At 43.6% G+C, this 22,064-nt stretch overlaps 1 protein-coding gene across 4 annotated transcripts in view; it reads right to left on the bottom strand.

Moving 5' to 3' along the window:
• The window catches only part of MOB3B (MOB kinase activator 3B), a 201,605-nt gene that overhangs the window by 14,370 nt on the left and 165,171 nt on the right, over nt 1–22,064 (bottom strand). For all 4 annotated transcript variants that reach the window (XM_057298723.2, XM_057298722.2, XM_034967275.3 and 1 more), the window contains exon 3: nt 16,145–16,347. In XM_057298723.2, coding sequence (XP_057154706.1) covers nt 16,145–16,347 — 203 coding nt within the window. The remainder of the gene's footprint in view (nt 1–16,144; nt 16,348–22,064) is intronic.

The raw sequence follows: 22,064 nt of genomic DNA, 5'->3' as shown, positions 1-22,064 counted from the left end.
GTGGGGGGTCAGCCCCCGCCCGGCCAGCCACCCGGCCACTGCCCCGTCTGGGAGGTGGGGGGCGCCTCTGCCCGGCCGCCCCGTCTGGGAAGTGAGGAGCTCCTCTGCCCAGCCGCCACCCCGTCTGGGAGGTGTACCCAACAGCTCATTGAGAACGGGCCATGATGACGATGGCGGTTTTGTCGAATAGAAAAGGGGGAAATGTGGGGAAAAGAAAGAGAGATCAGATTGTTACTGTGTCGGTGTAGAAAGAAGTAGACATGGGAGACTCCATTTTGTTCTGTACTAAGAAAAATTCTTCTGCCTTGGGATGCTGTTAATCTATAACCTTACCCCCAACCCCGTGCTCTCTGAAACATGTGCTGTGTCCACTCAGGGTTAAATGGATTAAGGGCGGTGCAAGATGTGCTTTGTTAAACAGATGCTTGAAGGCAGCATGCTCATTAAGAGTCATCACCACTCCCTAATCTCAAGTACCCAGGGACACAAACACTGCGGAAGGCCGCAGGGTCCTCTGTCTAGGAAAACCAGAGACCCTTGTTCACATGTTTATCTGCTGACCTTCCCTCCACTATTGTCCTATGACCCTGCCAAATCCCCCTCTCCGAGAAACACCCAAGAATGATCAATAAATACTAAAAAAAAAAAAAAAAAAAAAGAACTAAACCTCTTTGGCTTTCAGAGTATGAGAGGAGACAAGTCCTTTTCTTTCCTTATTCTCAGACTCCCAGTGAATGATCCATGAAAACAATATGAATTTTACATACAGGAAATGTCTTAATAAGGCAAAAGCATTTTTACTGTTAGGGCTCCGTCCTCACCTGTTCGTCTTTTATTATGAGGCTGGAATTTTAGCCTTTTTTTTTTTTTTTTAGCAGTACAGGGCATTATATGCTACTGTTGTTACACTGTGGTTTGCTCTCAATATCAGAGGGAAATTGTGGAATGCATTGAAAATTGGTAGCAGCACTGGTTCAGTTCAAGAGAAATAAAGCAAGATATCCTTTTACTTCACGTAATTTTTGTTCCCCATCCTGGCCTCACTTGCAAATCCTAAAGACCCAATTCATATGTGAAGAAACAACAACAAAAACAAAAGCCATAGGTACCAAGATACAGAGTTTGAAGCTAGATAGATGATGGTAATGTTTGCATGACAATGTGAGCGCATTTAATGCCACTGAACTGTACACTTAAAAATAGTTAAGACAGTAAATTTCCTTATGTGTATTTTACCACAATTAAAAAAATTTAGAAAGGAAAAAAAAACATAGCTATCCATTTTAGAAAAAAAATTCAAAAGCTTCAAGGAAGAAGATTTTTTACACATAAGTCCATTAGTGAAACGAAACAAAAATCCTCATAGGAGTTTTGAAAGATTTGAGGCTTTATTGGGACAAATGAGCATTAGTGCATGTTCATGTGGGTGCTTGTGTGTGTAATGTGTGTTCAAGAAAACATCCATGCCTGACTAATTCAGTTCCCTCTGTTATTGCTGTCAGTATTAGAAAAATGAGAATTATTCCATTTAGAATAACCTTCTTTTAATGCAAAATGCCAAGTACCGTTGCACTAGCAACAAAAAACAAAATAGAGTAACTATGTCTGAGAACCTATTATAACTCTGACATCTTACGCCAGCGACACCAAAGGGAAAAAACACACCCACTGAGCACCTATGAAGATTCCTCTGCAGTATACGTACAAAGGCTGTCGTAGCCGTCAGGGAAAGAGTGAGTTCCAAAGAAAGAGGAAACCACAATAGAAACCTTGAATTAAAAATGGAATTTAGATACGGGCAAGAGTGCCAACCTTAATGAAAAGTCTTCTTCAATCATTAGGCTGTAAAATTAAAGCTGGATGTGGATGTGGTCTAATGTCTACTTTGATTCTTGTGTATTTGCCAATGCTCTCCAAAGGTGAATAAGATGAAATCCCTTCTGGATGTGCTGTGAGCACTCTGGTCCTTTCCACCAGTTTCCCAGAGCAGAGGTGCCCCGCAGTGCGGTTTCTGAAGGCTCTACTGTTTGGAATAGGCACATACAATAACAAAGCTGCTTATAATCTCGGCCTGGCCGCGACAGGGTCAACAACCTAAATGCCAACTGGCGATGACACTGGTCGTGTCAAGTGAAGCCAATGACAAAGGAACAGCCATGCTCTGTCTCTTGGTGCCCACAGCAATACAGTCACTATAGGCCAGCAATGGTGATCCAGTATGCAGCAGCATGGGGTGAAGCTGACATCAACCCAATAAATGACCACTGTCTTGTTGTCTTCACTGAAACCCTGCATACGCCTCCCCCAAGCCCACACACAAACACTTTGCTTCATATGCTTGAAAGTTGTGGGCTTTCAGGACAAGGGAAAACTAAAAATTGCTCTCTAAATGTGGGCACTGTGGATGTGTTGCCAGGTTGTAATGGGTCAGAACCGCTCCTGCCCACCATAGGCCCTGTATAAAGCATGACTGCAAACAGATGATCCCTAAGCAAACTGTACTCCCAGAAGGGGTTTTTAAAAAATCTACAGATTTTTAAATCTGTAGATTTAAAAACAAAATGAAATACAAGTACTGCTCTAAGTAGTTGCCATCATTTAAAACTCTGGAGAATTCACCTAAAATGCTAGAGTTCCAGATTCTTCTGATTTGGAAGCACTGGGCCTCTATGCCTGCCCTGAAACCATTAGTTAAGTTGCATGGTGGTTGCCCCCACAGCTTCCTATTTCATGCTACTCGCCTGTTAACTGATATTTGTTACCTGCCTGACTCTGTTGACTTTGGCTTTGGATCTTCTGATCCATAGTCATTAAACTCCTTGAGGGCAGTAGTCATACCTCTTGAGCTACAGCAGCACCTAGGATTGGCTCCTTACTCCTGTTTCACCTGAGTCGCTCAACTATGTGCACTATGTGTATTTCATGGGCTCAGGTATCTAAAGTGACTTGACTGTGGTCCCACAGCACACACTGCTGAGACAGGGAGAGAACTGGGCTCGTGGAGCTGGAGGCCCTTGGAAATTATCTAGCTGCTGCAGATCATCAGAATCTAGTTGAGTAAGTATGCCTTTTTGGGCAAAAATCCACCTCAAATTAGTTTCCTCAGCAAATACCATGCTATAATTTGAATGTTGCTGTCTTCCAAAATTCATGCTGGAACCTAATGCCCAGTGTAATAGTATTAAGAGGTGGGGCCTTTTGGGAAGTGACTAAGTGATGAGGATCCGCCGTCATGAATGGGATTAGTGTCCTTATAAAAGAGACCTGATGGGGGGCTTCCTTGCCCTTCTGCCATGTGAGAATGCAGTGAGAAGGCACTATCTTTCAGGCAGAGAGCAAACCCTTATTGGATACCAAACCCTTATTGGATACTAGCACCTTGATGTTGGACTTCCCAGCCTCCAGAACTGTGAGCAATGCATTTCTGTTGTTTATAAATTACCCAGCCAGAGGCATTGTGTTATAGCAGCCCGAATGGTCTAGGAAAGGCTGTATCTGGGTTTTGGAATCAGACCGTATGTGCTCAATCTTGGCTCCACAGAGCTGTGTGACATTGGACAAGTTATTTCACCTCCGCATCTGATTTTCTTCCTTTTTATAATGAAGAGAAACAGTATTTATCTCATAGAATTGTGTGCAGATTGAATGACATAATACATAAACACATTTCCTACAGCACTTGGCTCATAGTTTTACTTAAAAGTCTTCCCTATTATTATATCCTCTGAAGCTGAACAAATCAAATGAAAAAATATATATAGTTATTACAGGCCATTTAAAGTTCTTCTATATGAAAATATTTTAATAAGACATGGACATAAATCTCTACCATCAATCTCTATTTTAAAATTATACCATTAGAGGCCGGGTGCGGTGGCTCATGCCCATAATCCCAGCACTTTGGGAGGTCGAGGTGGATGGATCACTTGCGGTCAGAAGTTCAAGACCAGCCTGGCCAACATGGTGAAACCCTGTCTCTACCAAAAATACAAAAAATTAGCCAGTTATGGTGGCACACACCTGTAGTCCCAGCTACTCGGGAGTCTGAGGTGGGAGAATCGCTTGAACCCAGGAGGTGGAGGTTGCAGTGAGCCAAGATCATGCCACTGCACTCCAGCCTGGGCAACAGAGCAAGACTCTATCTCAAAATAAAATAAAATAAACAGAATTATACTATTAGAAATAAACAAAGTAAAAGGAAAGGCAGTGACAATCTATGTTATTCTGGATCCACAACATGCCAGAACTGGAGGGAATCTAAACCTATCCTAATGGATTTAAAACTTATTTTAGCAGCAGAAACCATTTCTTTTAATGTGGTCTTACACACATGCCATTCAGCTCAGGTTAGGTGAAGTCCCTGAACTAGGTTCCAGCTTCACCCAGCAAATTATAGAACCTGTGTGCTAAGGGCCGCAGTTTGGTAACTGCTGATCTTGGCTATGCCTTCTTATTTTTACCAGTGGGAAAAGTAAGACCTTTCATATGCCTGCACATAGAAGCAGGCTCACACTGAGGACCAAGCCTGGCCTATCACTGTATCCTCAGCACCCAGCCATGTGCCTGGAACGTAGCGCCCTGGTGGTACTGGGGTTTGCATAATGGGTGCCATAGCACAGGTGAGGTGCCAGGCTTCTGAAGTGCAGTCTTGGGGGATGGACTTCTAGGGTAGGGTGGTGATCGCTGCCAGCAGGGGGTGACAAAAACACCATTAGGTCTAGCCAAGGTGTTGCGTGTAGGATGGATTCTGGGAGAAGGTATAGGGTGGAAGTAAGCAAGTAGAAGCTTACTGACTTACCCAGAGCAACTGCCAGTCCTACAAGCTCCATTCATGGCAAATGCTCTAGGCAGGTGTACCATTTTTTATCTTTCACACTGTATTTTTACTGTACTGTTTCTATGTTTAGATACACAAATACTTACCATTATGTTACAGTTGCCTACAGTATTCATTATAGTAACATGCTGTACAGGTTTATAGCCTAGGAGCAATAGGCTATACCATATAGCCTAGGTGTGTAGTAGCTACACCATCTATTTTTATGTAAGTATACTCTATGACGTTCACATTATGGCAAAGTTGCCTAAAGACACATTTCTCAGAATGTATTCCCATCATTATGTGACACATGACTGTACTTCTGTAGAAAGACCAGGTTTCTGGAGTGGTAGAGGGCAAGTTACTGTGAATTGAAAGGGAAGTGAGAAAGTGTAGATAGTTGGCTAGACTGGCTTCTTTCAAGGAAGGGGAGGAAGAAGAAACCACACTGAGGTAATAGGAGTTTTCACGGAGTCAGATTTCTTGAGCAATGAGCACTCTGGAGAGGTAGCAGACTTGTGCTGTAGGATGTAGAAAATGGGAAAAGAAAGAGAAATGCAGAGGTCAAAGAAAAACATCACCAGTTTAAAAATGTTGGTCTCTGTGGTGGTTTAAAAATATTTTAAAATTATTTAACATATGAAGAATTATTTAACATTTCTCTCTTCAAGAAATATGGCCAGGCCTGGTGGCTCACACCTGTAATCCCAGCACTTTGGGAGGCTGAGGCGGGAGGATCACTTGAGTTCGGGAGTTCCAGACCAGCCTGGCCAACATGGTGAAACCCCATCTCTACTAAAAATAAAAAAATTATCCGGGCATAGTAGCATGCACCTCTCATTCCAGCTGCTCTGGAGGCTGAGGCAGGAGAATCGCTTGAACCAGGGAGGTGGAGGTTGCAGTGAGCCGAGATCATGCCACTGCACTCCAGTCTGGGTGACAGAGCAAGACTCCATCTCAAAATAAAAAAAAAAAAAGAAAGAAAGAAATAGACCTTAATTTTCCTTTAGTGTGGGCTGGACTTAGTAACCTACTTCTAATGAATGGAAAGTGGGAAGAGGGTTGGGTTATCACTTCTGACTCTAGTCTGTAGAAGATACATGGTGATTTCCATCTTGGTTGCCCTCTCTGATATCAGGGCATTCTGGGAGTAGCCCGCAGAAACCTAAGGTTTCAAATGAAAGGTGTTTGTCTCTGAGAAGCAGACAATTAGGCCTAGACTTGCAGGATGAGCAGGACTTAAGCTGAGGACATGGAAGCCAAAGGAGTTGTACATACAATGGCCTGGGGGTGAGAGGACATGGCCCATTCAAAGAACTCTGGGAAGTTCCCTATGGAGCTATTTGCATATCTCTTTCTTCTTCCAGATCTGCCTCCAGGCATTATTCTTGTCTATTGGTCCATTTACACTTAGATGCACAATGTAATAGGACTCTATTAGCACCAACATCTTGGAATTAATACTAATTAGTATTATGTTCCAGTACCACATTATAGCTTAACTGGCTTTGCTGGTGGTTTGTATATCTGACCTTTATGTATAAAATTGTTTCATAGGAGGAAGTGCTCCTGAGACCACACAAGTGACCACACAAGTCCCTAGGCTAGGTACTGCCTGTAACCTGCCTTATCTTCATGCTTTTATTGTGGTGGGACAGGTGGGTGGTGGGAGAAAATATAATGTTATGTTTCAATAAATAAAACCTTCCTTCATTCAAATCCCAAGTTAATACTTCCTTGACATTTTTGGAGCCAAAGAATCTAATCTTATCTGGCCGGGAAATTTAAACTAGTCTAGACCACACATAGCAGCCAAAATTTGGCAGGCTTATATATGGGCATCAAGCCATACTGACTATTTACATTTTCATGTAAATGCTCATGAAGATGAATTAATCCCTGCTGTGACTGACATCCTGCAGCAATTTCCAACACTGCAGAGAACATTAAAAAAATTAAAAAGTACAATTACGATTTGGTGTCTTAGACCAACAGCTCCCCTAAGATACTGAGCAGCTTCCTGAGATGGAGGTTCTGATGGGAAATCTAGGGAGAAATGTTGAGCAGAAGGTACTGAGTTTTATTTATTCCTATCAATAAAGTAGGAGAGAAGTGGCTTAGCAAAGAGAAGCAACCATACTAGGGGGCTTAAACAATGAACGGAAATGCCTCATGTGGCAGCATGGAGACAATGCGAACACATCTGGCGGCTCTTTGTGGAGGGAGTGGTTGTTAAGAGTGGATTATAAAAAGTAGCTCTTGAAGGTAGAGCCTCTGGCTCAGTGGTGTCTGAGAGAATGTCCCACAATGATGAAAATGTTCAGTATCTGTGATATCCAATACAATAGCCACTAGACACATGTGGCTTTTGAGCACTTAACATGTGGCTAGTAAGGCTAAGAAACTAGTTTTTAATTTAATGTTAATCTCAGTAGTCACAAGTGGTTGGAAAAGCCTTTTCAAGTATAAAGTTTGATTTTTCTGATTAGAAAAGTGACACATGTTTGTGACAGAAAACTTAGAAAGCCCCAAAAAGTATATACCAAAGAAAAATTAAAAAAGCATTATCTATAGTAATACCAAGAGAGAACCACTGTTGGCACTTTTTGCTCTATTTCCTTTATCATCTGTGGACATATGATTAGTGATTTTCCAGTACAGTTTTGTATCCTGCTTTTATTACTTAACATTATATGCTAGCAATTTTCCCATGAGAGACATCTTCAACTATAATTGATCATATTTTAGGCCCTGAAATAAATCAGACCACATCTCATCTCTGACCAAATTAGAAACAAAGAGAAACCCTAAAACAAAAATGAACCACCCAACACCCTATAAACTAGAAGCAAAAGTTCTCTGGACATCAACAAGGGATGAATAAATAGGACTGGCAGAGACATGTGGCTATTTTTGCCACATCCCCAGTTACCCAGCATAAGGCAATTCATTGGAAATAATCATGTTTCTTTGCTATTTTTCCAATTGACACTTTAGAATACATCTGCCAAGTCTCCTAAAATGATATCTGGAAGGCCCTCCCACTAATCTCTGAGCCTTTGCATTATCCTGAACAACCACCAACAGCCGATGCCACCCTGGACACACATATACTTGTCATCTGAACTGGCAAAGCCCCATGAATGCACAGTCCAGCTACTCTTGGCAACATGTACACCCCCTCTGCCCCTCTGCTGCCATGGTGGGCTTTTTTTTTTTTTTTTTAAGACGAAGTCTCGCTGTTGTGCCCCAGGCTGGAGTGTGATGGCATGATCTCGGCTCACTGCAACCTCCACCTCCTGGGTTCAAGCAATTCTCCTGCCTCAGCCTCCCGAGTAGCTGGGATTATGGGCACCTGACACCACGCCTGGCTAATTTTTGTATTTTTAGTAGAGATGGGGTTTCACCATTTTGGCCAGGCTGGTCTGGAACTCCTGACCTCAGGTGATCCACCCGCCTCGGCCTCCCAAAGTGTTGGGATTACAGGCGTGAGCCACCATGCCTGGCCCACGGTGGGCTTTAATCCATGAAGGGCTCTCTAAGCAAAGAGAAACGGTTGTCTTGGATGAAAGATGACAGGGCTGCTGACACATCATATCAGTAGTAATCCCAGTAGGTCAGTAATCTCAGTTGTAACCCATCAGTAATCTCAGTAGGTCAGGCTGGGAGGATTCTAGGGATGATGTCTTTTACAGGTGGGGAAACTGAGGCTCAGAGCCATTACATGCCTTGCCCCATGTGGCAATTAATGTGGTAGCATAATAGTGGAAATGCCATTGTAAAGGCCAAACTGTCAGCTTCACAGGCTGCAGCTCTTTCTTCTATAATGGCTGAGTCCACGTCAAGCCTTCTGGCTGAAGGCCAAGGAAGCCGCCTGACAAGAAGCAACCCAGAGGCCTCTGTACAGATGATGTTTCAAAAGAAAAGGTCCTTTCAAAAGCCCCACAATGGCTCTTCATTGCTGGCTATTTCAGGGAGTAGCTCTGGCTCATGCGAGAGGTTCTGCTTCTTTTCACAGTCCTGACTTGATCTTACCATTGCAGGCCAACCTTGGCTACTGCACTCACCCAAGCAGCTCTGAGAGAAGTGTATGTGTGGCCTGGCTACCTCTTAGGGCAACATGAGGTCAGTGTATTCTGGGGCCTGGATAGGCTTGTGGCTGGGCCTTTATGAGACAAGGCTTTCCAAATCTTTCGTCTTCAAATTGTTCTAAAAAGCACCCGTTTTTAGAGGATAGTTTTGGTGGTAGAGCCTACCATAAATCTCAATCATTAGCCAAGAGGCACCTACACACTGGGGGTGGGACATGCACTTTGGTGTGACAAAATGGCAGTGATAAGGGATGGAGAGGAATGTGGTTCAGATGTTGAGAAACTGCCCATCACATCTGCTGGAAATAATAGTAACAAGTCTGGCCAGGTACCATCTGTAATCCCAGCACTTTGGGAGGTCGGGGCAGAAGGATCACTTGAGCTCAGGAGTTCCAGACCAGCCTGGGAAACATAGTGAGACCCTGTCTCTACAAAAAATTTAAAAATTAGCCAGGTGTGGTGACATGTGTTTGTAGCCCCAGCTACTTAGGAGGCTGAGGTGGGAGGATCACTTGAGCCCAGGAGGCTAGAGGATGCAGTGAGCCATGATCACACCAGCCTGGGTGACAGAGTGAGACCCTGTCTCAAAAAAAAAAAAAAAAAAAAAAGTAACAAGTGTGAGGAGATGAAATAATATATGTCAAGAGGAACTAACAGATTATCTGGAACTGAATAAACGAAGTTATTAATTATTTCTTGAAAATGCTTGTGCGTCATGCACATGGTAAGAATTCCACGAAGGGGTGTCTGTCATATGATGATGTGGGAGGATGAGGAGCAACAATGAAAAGGACTGCACTTCCTGTGTGTGTGTGAAGCCCTCCCATATGGAGTTTCACTTCCTTCCCACCTCCCTCTCCATGCGGCAGTGGTGGCTGTGTGGTTTGAGGCCAGGGTGGAGGCATGAGGAAAATAGAAAAATCTAGAGACACATCACATCACAAAGATGAGCAGTGCTGCCCAGAGTGTGTTCCATGGATCATGATATCTCTAAGATGTCAATGAGTGATAGCAAAAGAAAAAAGTCCAGTAGCCAAATGCAGTTAAATTGGGCGGGCTACACAAAATTGAACAAGTTTCTTTACTGGATACCTTCTCAAAGGCTTTGATATGCTATTGTACACTGTAAATCTTCAAGGGTGGAGACGATGTAGTATTTTGTAAACTCATTTGACCACAGAAGGAAGTCTATTTTCACTGACCATCACTCAGGACTGGCATTTTGAGGAGCTCTCTTGGCAAACACTGATCTTCAGATTTTTCTCCTTTTTGCTTTACTTCCCCACCCCACTGAGCTAACTCCCAATCCTAGAGGAGAAGAGATGAAGTGCTAAAAATGGTAATTCTCACATTTGAGGGTAATTGTCATCTAGGGTCTTTTCCCTCAACGTGTGGTCTGGGAACCAGCAGCATCGATATCATCTGGGAGCAAAATGAACATTCTCGAGTCTCCTCCTCTCAGATGTACTGAATCAGAACTTGCATTTCAGCAAGATCCCTGGTGATTCACATGCACATTAAAGTTTGAGATGCAGACTGAGGGTGCTTGGTACTAGGCACTAATCTTAATAATTCTGATTTAGTGTATCTGGGGTGAGGCCCAAGAACGTACTTACGAAGTACTTCCTCCAGGAGATTCTGATGCAAGTGTGTGTGTGTGGACTCCTGAGAAACCCCTATGGTCCAAGCAACCTGCTATAAGGTAACAGAACAGCTCTGTGGTAACATTGGTTTTCACAGCAGCAGCTCTACAAGGTAGGTGGTGGTATAATCACTTTCATTGTTAGAAACAAGAAAATGGAGCCTTGGAGAGAGAATGAGAAGGTCCTGGACCAAGGTCACCCAGGGGTTAGCAGGTGCATTAGGGTAAACAAGTCCCCTCCTGTCTGTCCTCCCCACCTCACCAATCTCTGTCCTCCCCCTGCCCTAATCAGCTCTTCATTCACAACTACTGCATTGCTAACAGCCCTCTCTGAGTCTGCTTTTGTTTTCAGTGAAAGGCCAACAAAACACTGCGGGCTATTCGTGCTTGCTAATGATAATTCTGATTAGCTTAATTGTGTCAGCTGACTCCCTGGCAGCCAAGGGCCAACAGCAGCCTGCTTATTCAATCAGGGCCTGGCCCATTTTCTAATTATCAGCATCATTTGGGCTGTTTCCTCCAACAAGGAACTTGCTTCAGTTCAAGTTATCTTCAGCTGTTGCATTTACATGAGCAATGGATGATCTGTCACGTCTGTGTCTGTGTCAGTGTGCCAGGCTCCCCCTCCCTGCTGGAGACCAAGTGAAATGGCATGTGTTTGCCTGGGTTCCCAGGCTGCCAGCCATAGCGGCTGAACAGCAGGTCCCAATGGGAGCCATGAGGCAAGCTCTGGGGGTGGATGGATGTGCTGGTCTTCACCAGGCTAGCCAGGGTGACCTCTTCCCAGCTTCTGAATTCCAAACTGTATTCCCACTCAGAGGCCTGATAGGGTGACCAACCGTCCTAGTTTGACAGACACCAAGAGTTTTCCTAGGACATGAGAATTTCACTGCTAAAACAGACAGGGTTGGTTATCCTTTGCCTGACACACCAGGGCACAAAAGCAGTGTGAGAGGATTCAAGATTTCCTGGGTGATCTATCTGGAATTTGGAACAGAGAATGACTAAGAGTTGAGGCCTCATCTTTCTCTGTGAGACCTAAAGCTTATGATGCATCCCTGCTCTCTGTCTTATTTTGCTTTTAATGTCTATTGCTAATCTGACAGGATGAAGCATTAGTCCCAACATGGAAATGGGTAAGTGGAGGTCTGCATGCATGTTCCGAGATAAGGGGCGTATTGAAGAGAGTGACCAGTGTGTAATCCCTTTGAATGGAGGTGCATCATCCTTAAAGTACTCTCCCCAATTCAAAAACATATTAAGCATTTATTAGGTACCAGGAACCCTAAGCAATGCAGGAATATGTCCTTTATATTCCCAGCCCTCAAAGAGTTGACAATCCCATGGGAGTGACTGATACAAATACAATTAACTACACTTGCTAGGAGTCTACCTAGGGAATCAATCGTTAAGACAGAAAAGAGGTCATGGGAGCTAGGGAAGACAGAATTCAGGAACATCCACTAACTACAGCCCAGCTACTGTTACAGTCATTGTCTCACTTAGCTAACATTTCTTAAGCACTTCCACGTGACTAACCCATTTAATTTTTATAACTCTTATTATTATACCCATGCTATGAATGAGGAAAATGAAGCTTTGAAAAGCCATATATCTTGCTCAAGTTTGCACGTTAGTAAATGCGGGGTCCAGGGTTGGAACCCACAGAATCTAAGACTTTTCTTAGGCACTGTATGATACTGACTCTCCTACCCCAGTAGAGTGCTGCATGGATCCTCAACACAACCTGTGTGGTAGATACTCAGTCCACGTGAGACGAAAGCAACAAAGAGATGTGTGGCTGTGCATGGTGGAGGCAAGGCAGAGGGAAAGATGAGGCGGTGGGGGGGTCTCAGAGTTCCATACTGTGGAATCCCAAGGCATGACACCAAGAATGTCCCACCGGTGGCGTGGGAACTCTGGGAATGCCAATGTTCTAAGGGAAACTGGCTGGACAAATGCTGCCCTTCTGGCCCCAGCTGCATTCAATTCTAAAAAATGTACAACTAGAATGTGAAGCCAAATGCCTGACCCCTTCATCATCCTTTGAGGGTCAAAAATGGGTGACATTTATTATTTTATATTTTTCAGACTGTATTGTAAATTTCTTGAGAGCATAGTTTTTTTCTTTTTCTTTTTTTTTTTTTTTTTTTTGAGATGGAGTCTCGCTCTTTTGCCCAGGCCGGACTGCAGTGGTGTGATCTCGGCTCACTGCAAGCTCTGCCTCCCGGGTTCACGCCATTCTCCTGCCTCAGCCTCCCGAGTGGCTGGGACTACAGGCACCCGCCACCGTGCCTGGCTGATTTTTTTTTGTATTTTTCATAGAGACGGGGTTTCACCGTGTTAGCCAGGATGGTCTCGATCTTCTGACCTCGTGATCTGCCTGCCTCGAGAGCATAGATTTTTTATGCACATAGAATATCTGAGCAACTTGAGTTGTATATATAGAGTATCAATATATGCAAATCAAATAAAAATGTGTTGACTTGACATGTTATGCCTGATTTGAATATGTGCATTGCAACAGTATTAGCAGTTAGGTATCCTAGCACTGTCAACTGTTGAAATGGTCATTTCAGCAATAGCAATCCACAAGCCATAAACAATCTACTCTTAATGGACACTGCATGTGCTAAGTATCCAGAGCCTGATATTATATGATTAGCCTCAGAAACATTCTTAATATCTATTTCTGTTCCTTTATAGGGTTTGGTTAGTGTAAAACAAATATATATGTTCAGACAATTAAGCATTTAAAAAGTATGAATATTTACAAGCATTAAAATGAATTTCCCTATAATTATAATTAACACATAAATGTAGGAAGTATACTATTGCAAGCAAGATTTAAAGAAATATAAACTTCTGGGGAAAAAAACCTGTACCTTTCTTGCTCAATTAAACTGTTAAAAATGTCTGGTTAACCTAATTTTCTCCCAGGCCCCCAAAGAGGCTCTTGTCTAGGATATTGACATGTTTGAGGCCATTCTGTGACTCTGAGACTTCAAGTTAGTTCCTGGCACTGCCTTGGAGCCCCTTCTTCAATTATAGAAAATAACTGAGTTTTCTGATAGCAAAGAAAGCCTTTCTCTACTTGATAACTTACACTCAGCTTTTTCCTACAATGTTGTCTTTATGCTTTCAGGCATAAAGGAGAAATTGACTTTCAGCTCTATCGTGGTGTTTCTGATCCCTTAGCTCTGTGAAACCAAAAGTGTGAGTGCTTCCACAGCCTCTTCCTTCTTGTGGGCCTTTGGAGAAGTTATTTTCCATTGACCTGAACATGACTATAGAAGAGAACTGAACTGAAACCATCCAGGAGATTGCAGTGGTTTTTTCTGGGTCTTCATTTACGTGGCCCTTGTCCATCTTTCCTCTCTGTCCTTGACATTTTCTGAAATTAACTTTATCAATTGTTTCTAGTCTTAACTCCCTTGAGCTGTTTGCACAACCTTATCTTCCCATAGTGGCTGTTTACCCAAAACAGCCTTTATAAAACTCAGCCATCGATGAATTCTTTCCATACTATTTGTCCAACTGCATTCAGAGACAACTCGGTTCCTGCCCCTGAGAGCCTTCTAGAAATCTCTTGTGAAAGAAAATGAAGAAAATAGGCTCTTTTTAAAGTAAACATGTGAGCCATCTCAAGTGTAACCCAAAAAGTCTTGCTTTGTTCCAGGACTACTGAGTAATATATATATATATATATATATATATGTTTTTTTTTTTTTTTGCCATATATTCTCACAGCAGAATAATAAATTTCAAGGTGAAAAACACTAAAGGTGATATGTGAAATTCACCATCTTCTTTGCCAGGTACAGGTACTGTACTGTATTAAACATATCTTTTATTTTTTGTGTTTCGATTCTCTAACATCAAAGGGGCCTTTTTGATCCTGGAGGGACTGCCCCTCCCAGAGCTAGCCAATTCCTAGTGATGGTAAACAATTTGCGCTCAAGCTGTTTACACAACAACCAATACAAACCAATCCTGCAGAGCCTGCACCCCAAATACCTCCTCCATCAGAGTCTCACACTAACCACCCCAGGCCAAGGTATCAGATAACTAGGAATAACCCCTAGGCTCCAGAGATGATTCAAATTAGCCAACCCTAAACCTGCTTACCCTGTCTGGCCCTTTCCTTCCCATGAAAATCATGGCGAAGTTTCTTGCTCAAGCTTTCTCTGCTCCCTCAGTCTCCGGACTAACCTGGTGCTTTCCCATGTGCTCTCTTGTGGCGTGGCATGGCTCTTTCTCTTGGGATGAGTATAACAAATTCTCTTTTCAATGACAGTCATCTGATCTGTTAGCTTTACCATACCTAAATAATAATAAAACCTGGCCAGGCGTGGTGGCTCACACCTGTAATCCCAGCACTTTGGGAGAACAAGAGTGGAGAATTGCTTGAAGCCAGCAGTTTGAGACAAGCCTAGTCAACATAATGAGATCCCATCGCTACAAAAAAAAAAAAAAAAAAAAAAAAAGCCATGCCAGCCTATAGTCCCAGCTACTTGGGAGACTGAGGTGGGAGGAGTGCTTGAACCCAGGAGTTGAAGGTCAGCTATGGTGAGCTATGATCTTGCCATTGCACTCCAGACTGGGAGACAGAGTGAGACCCTGTCTCAAAGAAAAAATAAAAATAATAAAACCTGTGTTTTAAAATAGGTACATAAAGAGAAAGGGATAAAGGGTGGGAAAAGAGGACAGCCTGGCCCTAGTACTCTGGTCATTCAAGTGAACTTGGATGAAATGTAGTTGCTCTGTCAGTTATATTTAGCAAAACAGTCACCTTGTGTTACATGGGGTATAATATAGTACTCAACAGAGCCACTATAAAAAGCTTTGATCAAAGTGTCCACATTGAGATGTTGCATGTTACAAAAGGTGATGAGGTTTTTAGGGGTCCTTGACTTCTGAAGCACAGATTGAGTGCCACTGGAAAGAAAGCTTTTGAAGAAAATAAAAGTAGTCCCCATTCACCTAAACAATAACACTAAGGATTTAATCATATCAAATGTTCTCTATTCTAATATATCCCATTGAAGCTGCATCACGGAAAACTCAATGTGAAAAGCAAAGTCCCTATGAGACTGTATCCTTATTTAGGGCTTAACTTCTGTCACTACCTCTGGAGTAAAAGCTGCCCAAAGGCAGTTTTACCTGACTGTATGCCTAGCAGCTGGCACACAGTAGGTGCTAAATATTTATTTACTGACTGAAGAAATATTTCTGATAATCTTTGATTAACAGAGTGAGAGATAATATATCAAAGATGCCCATTTAAGGAATTCAATAAGTGGAAGAATGACTTTGGAATTGAAAGTTAAAGCTACTCCCTCTGATCCAAACTATTATATTCCCACAACATTCTGCCACCTCTTGGAGGGTAATCTCGGACACTTATTTGGTGACAGTGGACATCTTGGCATCTCCTGGCTGTTAGTTGACCACTAAACCCCATTCAATTCTGCAGCCCTCAGGCTAACAGCTAGCCATCAATGAGCATTTTCCAGGGATTAACAATGCGCTCTGACAAATGGCCGAGCTCCTGGGGTGACTTGGATACCATTATTTCATGGTGTCACTTACCAAAGGCTCTAGCTCCTTGCGGTCTATGAGGTTCATCTCTGTGACAAAGTAATAGAAGTGTTTGTAGCAGGTGTTGACATGGGCCTCTGCACCCATCACAATGACCCGGTCGAAGTGGTGGATATAGACGTGGACAAAGACCCGGAAAAGGCGGCACAGGATCTTCTTGCAGATCTGAAGGAAGTTCTTTGGGAAGGGAACACCTAGAGAAGAAAAAAAGAAGAAAGAATGAAACCATGATGGGATAGATCCTTTTCCTCTTTCCTCTAATATGAAAACTGTCTGAGGGCAATGCTACAGGGAGACTGGCACCCGTCACAGGAGTCATAGGGAGTGTGTGTGTATGGAGGGGGGTTGGTAGCAAACTAGAAAGCACCTTCCACCTCCCCATCAAAGGGAGCAGTTGCTGCGACTACAGCCAACAGTGGCCATATAGGGATGGAGGCCCAGTGTTGTTAGAGCTTCTAATTTTTCAAGATAATTCAGAAATTTAGAGTTATACTTGGACCTGCTGCATTTTTTAAACATTAGCAATTCACTTGAAGTTTTAAAAAGTACCATGAGTCAAAATAAAACATCTCTATAAGTTACACTGGGCCTGCAAGCTACCAGTCTGCAAAGCTTTTCCTGAGGTATACTGTTTCTGAGGTGGGCAAATTCAATAACTTTCACAGATACTTTGCATCACAGATTCCCCCTTCGTCTCTTTGAGGAAGGTAAGAGTTGGGAGGAGGTCTTGTTTTTCATAACACAGAAAGGGTGAGTGGTCATCGAAGTCACTCAGATTTCCCGTCTGATGACCACTACTCCCAGCTCAGTAAAGCAACAAATTGCAGGATCGCAAGCCCACTTCCTTTCTCCATCTCAAACACTGCTTAAGCTGTTTTGTTATTTGCACTGTCCTTAAGTGGTGACATGTTGTAATGGGTTCCTAAGCTAAACAGACATTGTTTGAATTCTTACTCTGCTCCCCTTCCAGCTGTATGACTGTGGGCAAGTTGTTTGACTTTTGGTTTCTCATCTGTAAAAGAGCGGTCATAATAAGGTCTTCCTTAAATGGCTGGGAAGGTATTAATGTAAGATCCTCCTACAGCGCCTAGAACATAGTGAAAGCTTATTAAATTGATAATGTCCTCCCTTTTCTCTACAAGGTAAGGTCTGTTGTTATAAGGAAAAGAATTACCCGGCCAGATGCGGTGGCTCACACCTGTAATTCCAGCACTTTGGGAGGCTGAGGCAGGCAGATTGCCTGAGGTCAGGAGTTTGAGACCAGTCTGGCCAACATGGTGAAACACTATCTCTACTAAAAATACAAAAAAATTAGCCGGGCGTGTGGCGTGCGCCTGTAATCCCAGCTACTCAGGAGGCTGAGCCAGGGGAATTGCTTGAATCTAGGAGGTGGAGGTTGCAGTGAGCCAAGATTGCGCCACTGCACTCCAGCCTGGGCGACAGAGTGAGACTCCATCTCAAACAAACAAACAAACAAACAAACAAAACCAACAACAACAAAAGAATTACCCTTGTCAAAGAAAGGTAGAAATGACCACTAGCCTTTCAGCAAAATTGTAGAACTATGCACAGCACATGCCCCAAGTCCCCAGGAAGCCTGGAGTTTTGCTGTCCTTCCCTCCACAGAAACCTAGCAGCAGCTGTCTGGTGAGACACTGTAATGGGATCACCTGGGACCCCAGGGCAGGATGAGAAGGAACATGTCTGGCAGGCGGCAGTGACAAGATCTGCTTCCCTTGGGTCCCAACACTGATAATGGCTTTTCTTTGAAACAAAGTGGCAACATATCAAATGAACCCAGGGAGAAGTTCTGGCACTGCTTGGGAGCTGACTGCCTGGGCAACAGATGCTGGGATTTGGGGTTGAGGGTGCGGTAGAGCCAAGGAGAAGGTGGAGGGCAGCCGCATGCAGAGTTTATGGGCTGCTTTCTCAGTGGAGAGGGGCCTGCAGAACTGCTGTTGCCACACTGGGGGCGGGTCTGGAGTCTTTGAAGCCTGAGTCCCAGAAGTGATGAAATTCCCTCTAAGATAGGTATGTTTCCTTCACAAGGGGAGTCCTGTAACCCACCTGGTGACAATGCCAGGAGGTCGACATATGTTGTCTTCACAATGTATCTGTGGAATAGGTTTTATTATTCCTATTAATGTTTCATAGATAAATAGCACTGAAGCTCTTCAGCATGAATTCTGTTGCTAAAAAGTGGTAGGGCTGGGATTTGAACCAAGTCAGCCTGACTCTAAAATCCAAAAAATGAGTATTACAGAGTACAACGCTCTCTCTTGCCAGGTTAGAGGAACCACTCGATTGTCAAGCACAGTGAGGCATCTAAAAGTTACTCTTCAGTGGCACAGAAACATAAATAAGCAAAACAAAGGGGATGGGGACAGAAGGCAAAGAAGGACAGAAAAATGTCCACAGCATCAGAAGCCACAACCAGAGGCGAGAAGACGTCAGCTAACATACTCTGCTGCCTTCAACGAGAGTATGTTAGCTTTCTCTGCCCAGGCCTTAAGACCACAGACCTGGGATTAACAGTAAAAAGTAGTATTTACTGAGCTCTTACTATGTTCTAGGAACTGTGCCAAGCCCTATCTATAGATTAGCTAACTGAGCCCTCAGAACAGGCCTTAAATTACTTCCATCTCACAGATAAAGAAATAGATTTGGGACAATTAAGTAGCTGCCCAAGGTCACCCAGCGGGGAAATAGTAGAGGAGAGATTTGGCCAGTTAGTCTGACTCCAAAGTCCACGAGCACTGCTCTCGGGCTCTGCACACACTTTTAGCTCTGAAGCCCTTCCTTTCTGGGCAGCTCAAACTCCCTCAAGTGTGCTCCCGCTTCTCCTCCCCTGGTTCCAGTCTCATGGAAGCTCACCAGATGCTGGGGGACACAGGGACTTTCAGTTGTGCCAGTTTATCTGTGTGGCCCTTATAGCCAGCCCCCCTACCCTCCACACTGGCTACAGATAAGGCAAAGTTTTGGACACACTGCGGATGCTCATGGCAATTGCTGGCCCCTTTTAGACTGTCTCCAAGCGGCTCTGTTCCCCCCATCTCTGCCACTGCTCAGCTCAGAAATCTCAGCTGTGCCTTCCATTCCATACCTGGTCTCTGACTTGTCTCTGGCCTTGAAGGGGGTTTGCCTATCCATTTTGGGCTATGGCTTTAGAGTAGTTGGTTTTGCAATCTGGAAGACCTAGTTTAAAATACTAACCTGACTTCTTACTAGCTACAGCTTTTGTAGCCTATGTAGCTAGTAAGCAGTAGGGCTAGGATTTTAAACTAGGTCTTTAGTTTAAAATCCAGTCGAATCTTCATCACTCAACTTTATTATAAAACTAATACACAAATTTATTTTGTAGTGTTTTTATAATAGTATCTGTACTGTGCTTGGCACTCAATGGAACTTTGGGAGTAAGTTCAACTTTCATTATTTCCCACCTGAACTCCTCGGGTAGGTAGGACTCCAGGCTCAGAATCTCTTGGCTCTGGCTGCTAAGTCAGGCCCCACTCTTCCACCATTCCCTCCCTCGCATGTAATTCATTCTTCAAAAGCAAAAGCTGCAAACGGTTCAAGTTGAGACATGTTCAGCATGCACTGCAGTCACCCCAGGCCAACTCCAGACACTGCAAAGAGGTTGGGAGCCCTCAGGAGCCTAGGAAACCCCACTGGGTTCTCTGCTGAGTCAGAGACAAAATCCAGCTCACAGAGAGTGGGAAAAGAACAGGAAAGCTACATGCATTTGAAAAATTCTTATATTTATTGATGGTTCAGAGGCCAATTCTACAGTTTGCATACTATTTTCACCCTTTTCCCTTCTGCCTTACGGACGTCCAGATTTGTGTGTGTGTTTTAAATAAACCTCAGAAGGTGGGACTTGGAAGAGGTTATCCCTTCAGATGGCGAGACCTCGGATGTCCACCCCTTCTGCAGACTCTGGAACTTTCTCATTCTATGTAACTAGCCTCATGGCAGCAAGATAGAACAAGATACAGCTTGCTGACCCACTCCCTTTCCTGGCAGGCTCCAGAGAGCCAGTTCATGAAAACTGATTGATTTGAGGTGGTTTTCTTTCTTCATGGTGCTGCAAAGAAGTATCCAATCTCCATTACATAACTAAAAGAAAAGGGAATTCCAAATGAGGGCTGATCTGTGTATGTGCAATGTCATTTAATTCCAGTGACACCCTGAGTAGTGGAATTATTATTTCAGGTTTTTTGTTTTTTTGGTCATTTGTTTGTTTTTGTGTTTTTCTGAGATGGAGTCTCGCACTTTCGCCCAGTGCAGTGGCAGGATCGTGGCTCACTGCAAGCTCCGCCTCCCAGGTTCACGCCATTCTCCTGCCTCAGCCTCCCAAGTAGCTGGGACTACAGGCGCCCACCACCACGCCCGGCTAATTTTTTGTATTTTTAGTAAAGACGGGGTTTCACTGTGTTAGCCAGGATGGTCTCGATCTCCTGACTTCGTGATCTGCCCACCTCAGCCTCCCAAAGTGCTGGGATTATAGGCGTGATCCACACGCCCGGCTCAGTTTTTTTTTTTTTTAAATGGAAACTGAGGCTTCGCTCAGTTAAATCATTTGCCCCAGGCCACAAGGGTAAAAGGAGATAGAGATTTGGCTTCAAAACTCAGGCTCTTTCTTCAGCATCCTATAGGTTCTATGGTGTCAGGGAAGGTGAGGGACAAGAATACCATTTTATTTTAATTTATTCATTTTTTAAGGACAGGGTTTTACTCTGTCACCCAGGCTGGAGTGCAGTGTCACAATCACAGCTCACTGCAGCCTCAGCCTCCTGGGCCCAAGCAATCCTCCTGCCTCAGCCTTCCAAGTAGCTGAGAATACAGGCATGCGCCACCATGCCTGGCTAACTTTTGTAAATGTTTTTGTGGAGACAAGGTCCCACTATGTTGCCCAGCCTGGTCTCAAGCTCCTGGGCTCAAGCGATCCTCCCACCTCAGCCTCTCAGCGTGCTGGGATTACACGTGTGAGCTATCTTGTCCAGCCAAAAACACCATTTTATGACCTGCACTTAGCTTGCTTGTGGAAGGAGCTCAAAAAATGTTTGTTTTAAAAGAATCCAGCTCAGCAACTGGAAGAAGAAAGGCAACTGGATCACCTCGAACGGACACTTGGCTAGCTACAATGGCATCCTGGACCTGGGGAGCTGTGCATGGCTGGGTCTGAGCAAAGGGCAACCTGTGTTCTACATGGCACAAGTGACCCAACATCAGGACCATAACCAATGCCCTCCTTCTGCCTCATGAGTACATAAGACACGATAGACCCTCCACTTCAGTATTCCCCATTAAGTGTTTTAAAAATCACTATTCTTGAGAGATCCTTGGCTAAAAAGAGAGGATTCTGAGACCAAATATATTGGCAAAAATGCTGTTTTCATAGAGGTTTACAATGTACCCAAGCATAGTAAAGGATCTGAGAATATCTGTAGCAAAAAATCCTATTTAAATCTGGATTCCCCTTTGCTTATAATAGCTATTGATTTAAAACACAGAGTCTGTAACCAGAACTCCTAGGCTTTTTTTCTACCTTTACCACTTATTCACAATGTAGCCATATGCAGATGATGTAGTGTCTCCAAGCCTCACTTTCCCCTTAAAGAATATATCCCTTAAAGAAAAATGGGGATATATTAATGTTATTTGTAGCTTAGGTTGTTGTGCAGATTAATTACATAAACATCTAAAAGGTTTAGCTTACTGCCTTGCAGATAGTGAGTATTCTATTGTGAATTGTTAGTTTTAGTATCCCATTGACCAAATGGTCTTTGTGACACACTTTGGGATTAAATTCCTGGCTATTTATTTTCATGATAGCAGTCTTGGCATTAATACATCAATTCTGGACTTGCAAAAAACTTACAGTGGCAGGTACTAAATAAGCCCTGGAGTA

This window comes from Pan paniscus, chromosome 11 (genome assembly GCF_029289425.2).
Source record: "Pan paniscus chromosome 11, NHGRI_mPanPan1-v2.0_pri, whole genome shotgun sequence".
NCBI classification, from domain to species: Eukaryota; Metazoa; Chordata; class Mammalia; order Primates; family Hominidae; genus Pan; species Pan paniscus.
The sequence above is the reverse complement of the archived record's forward strand: the minus strand, read 5'-3'. Positions and strand labels throughout refer to the sequence as shown.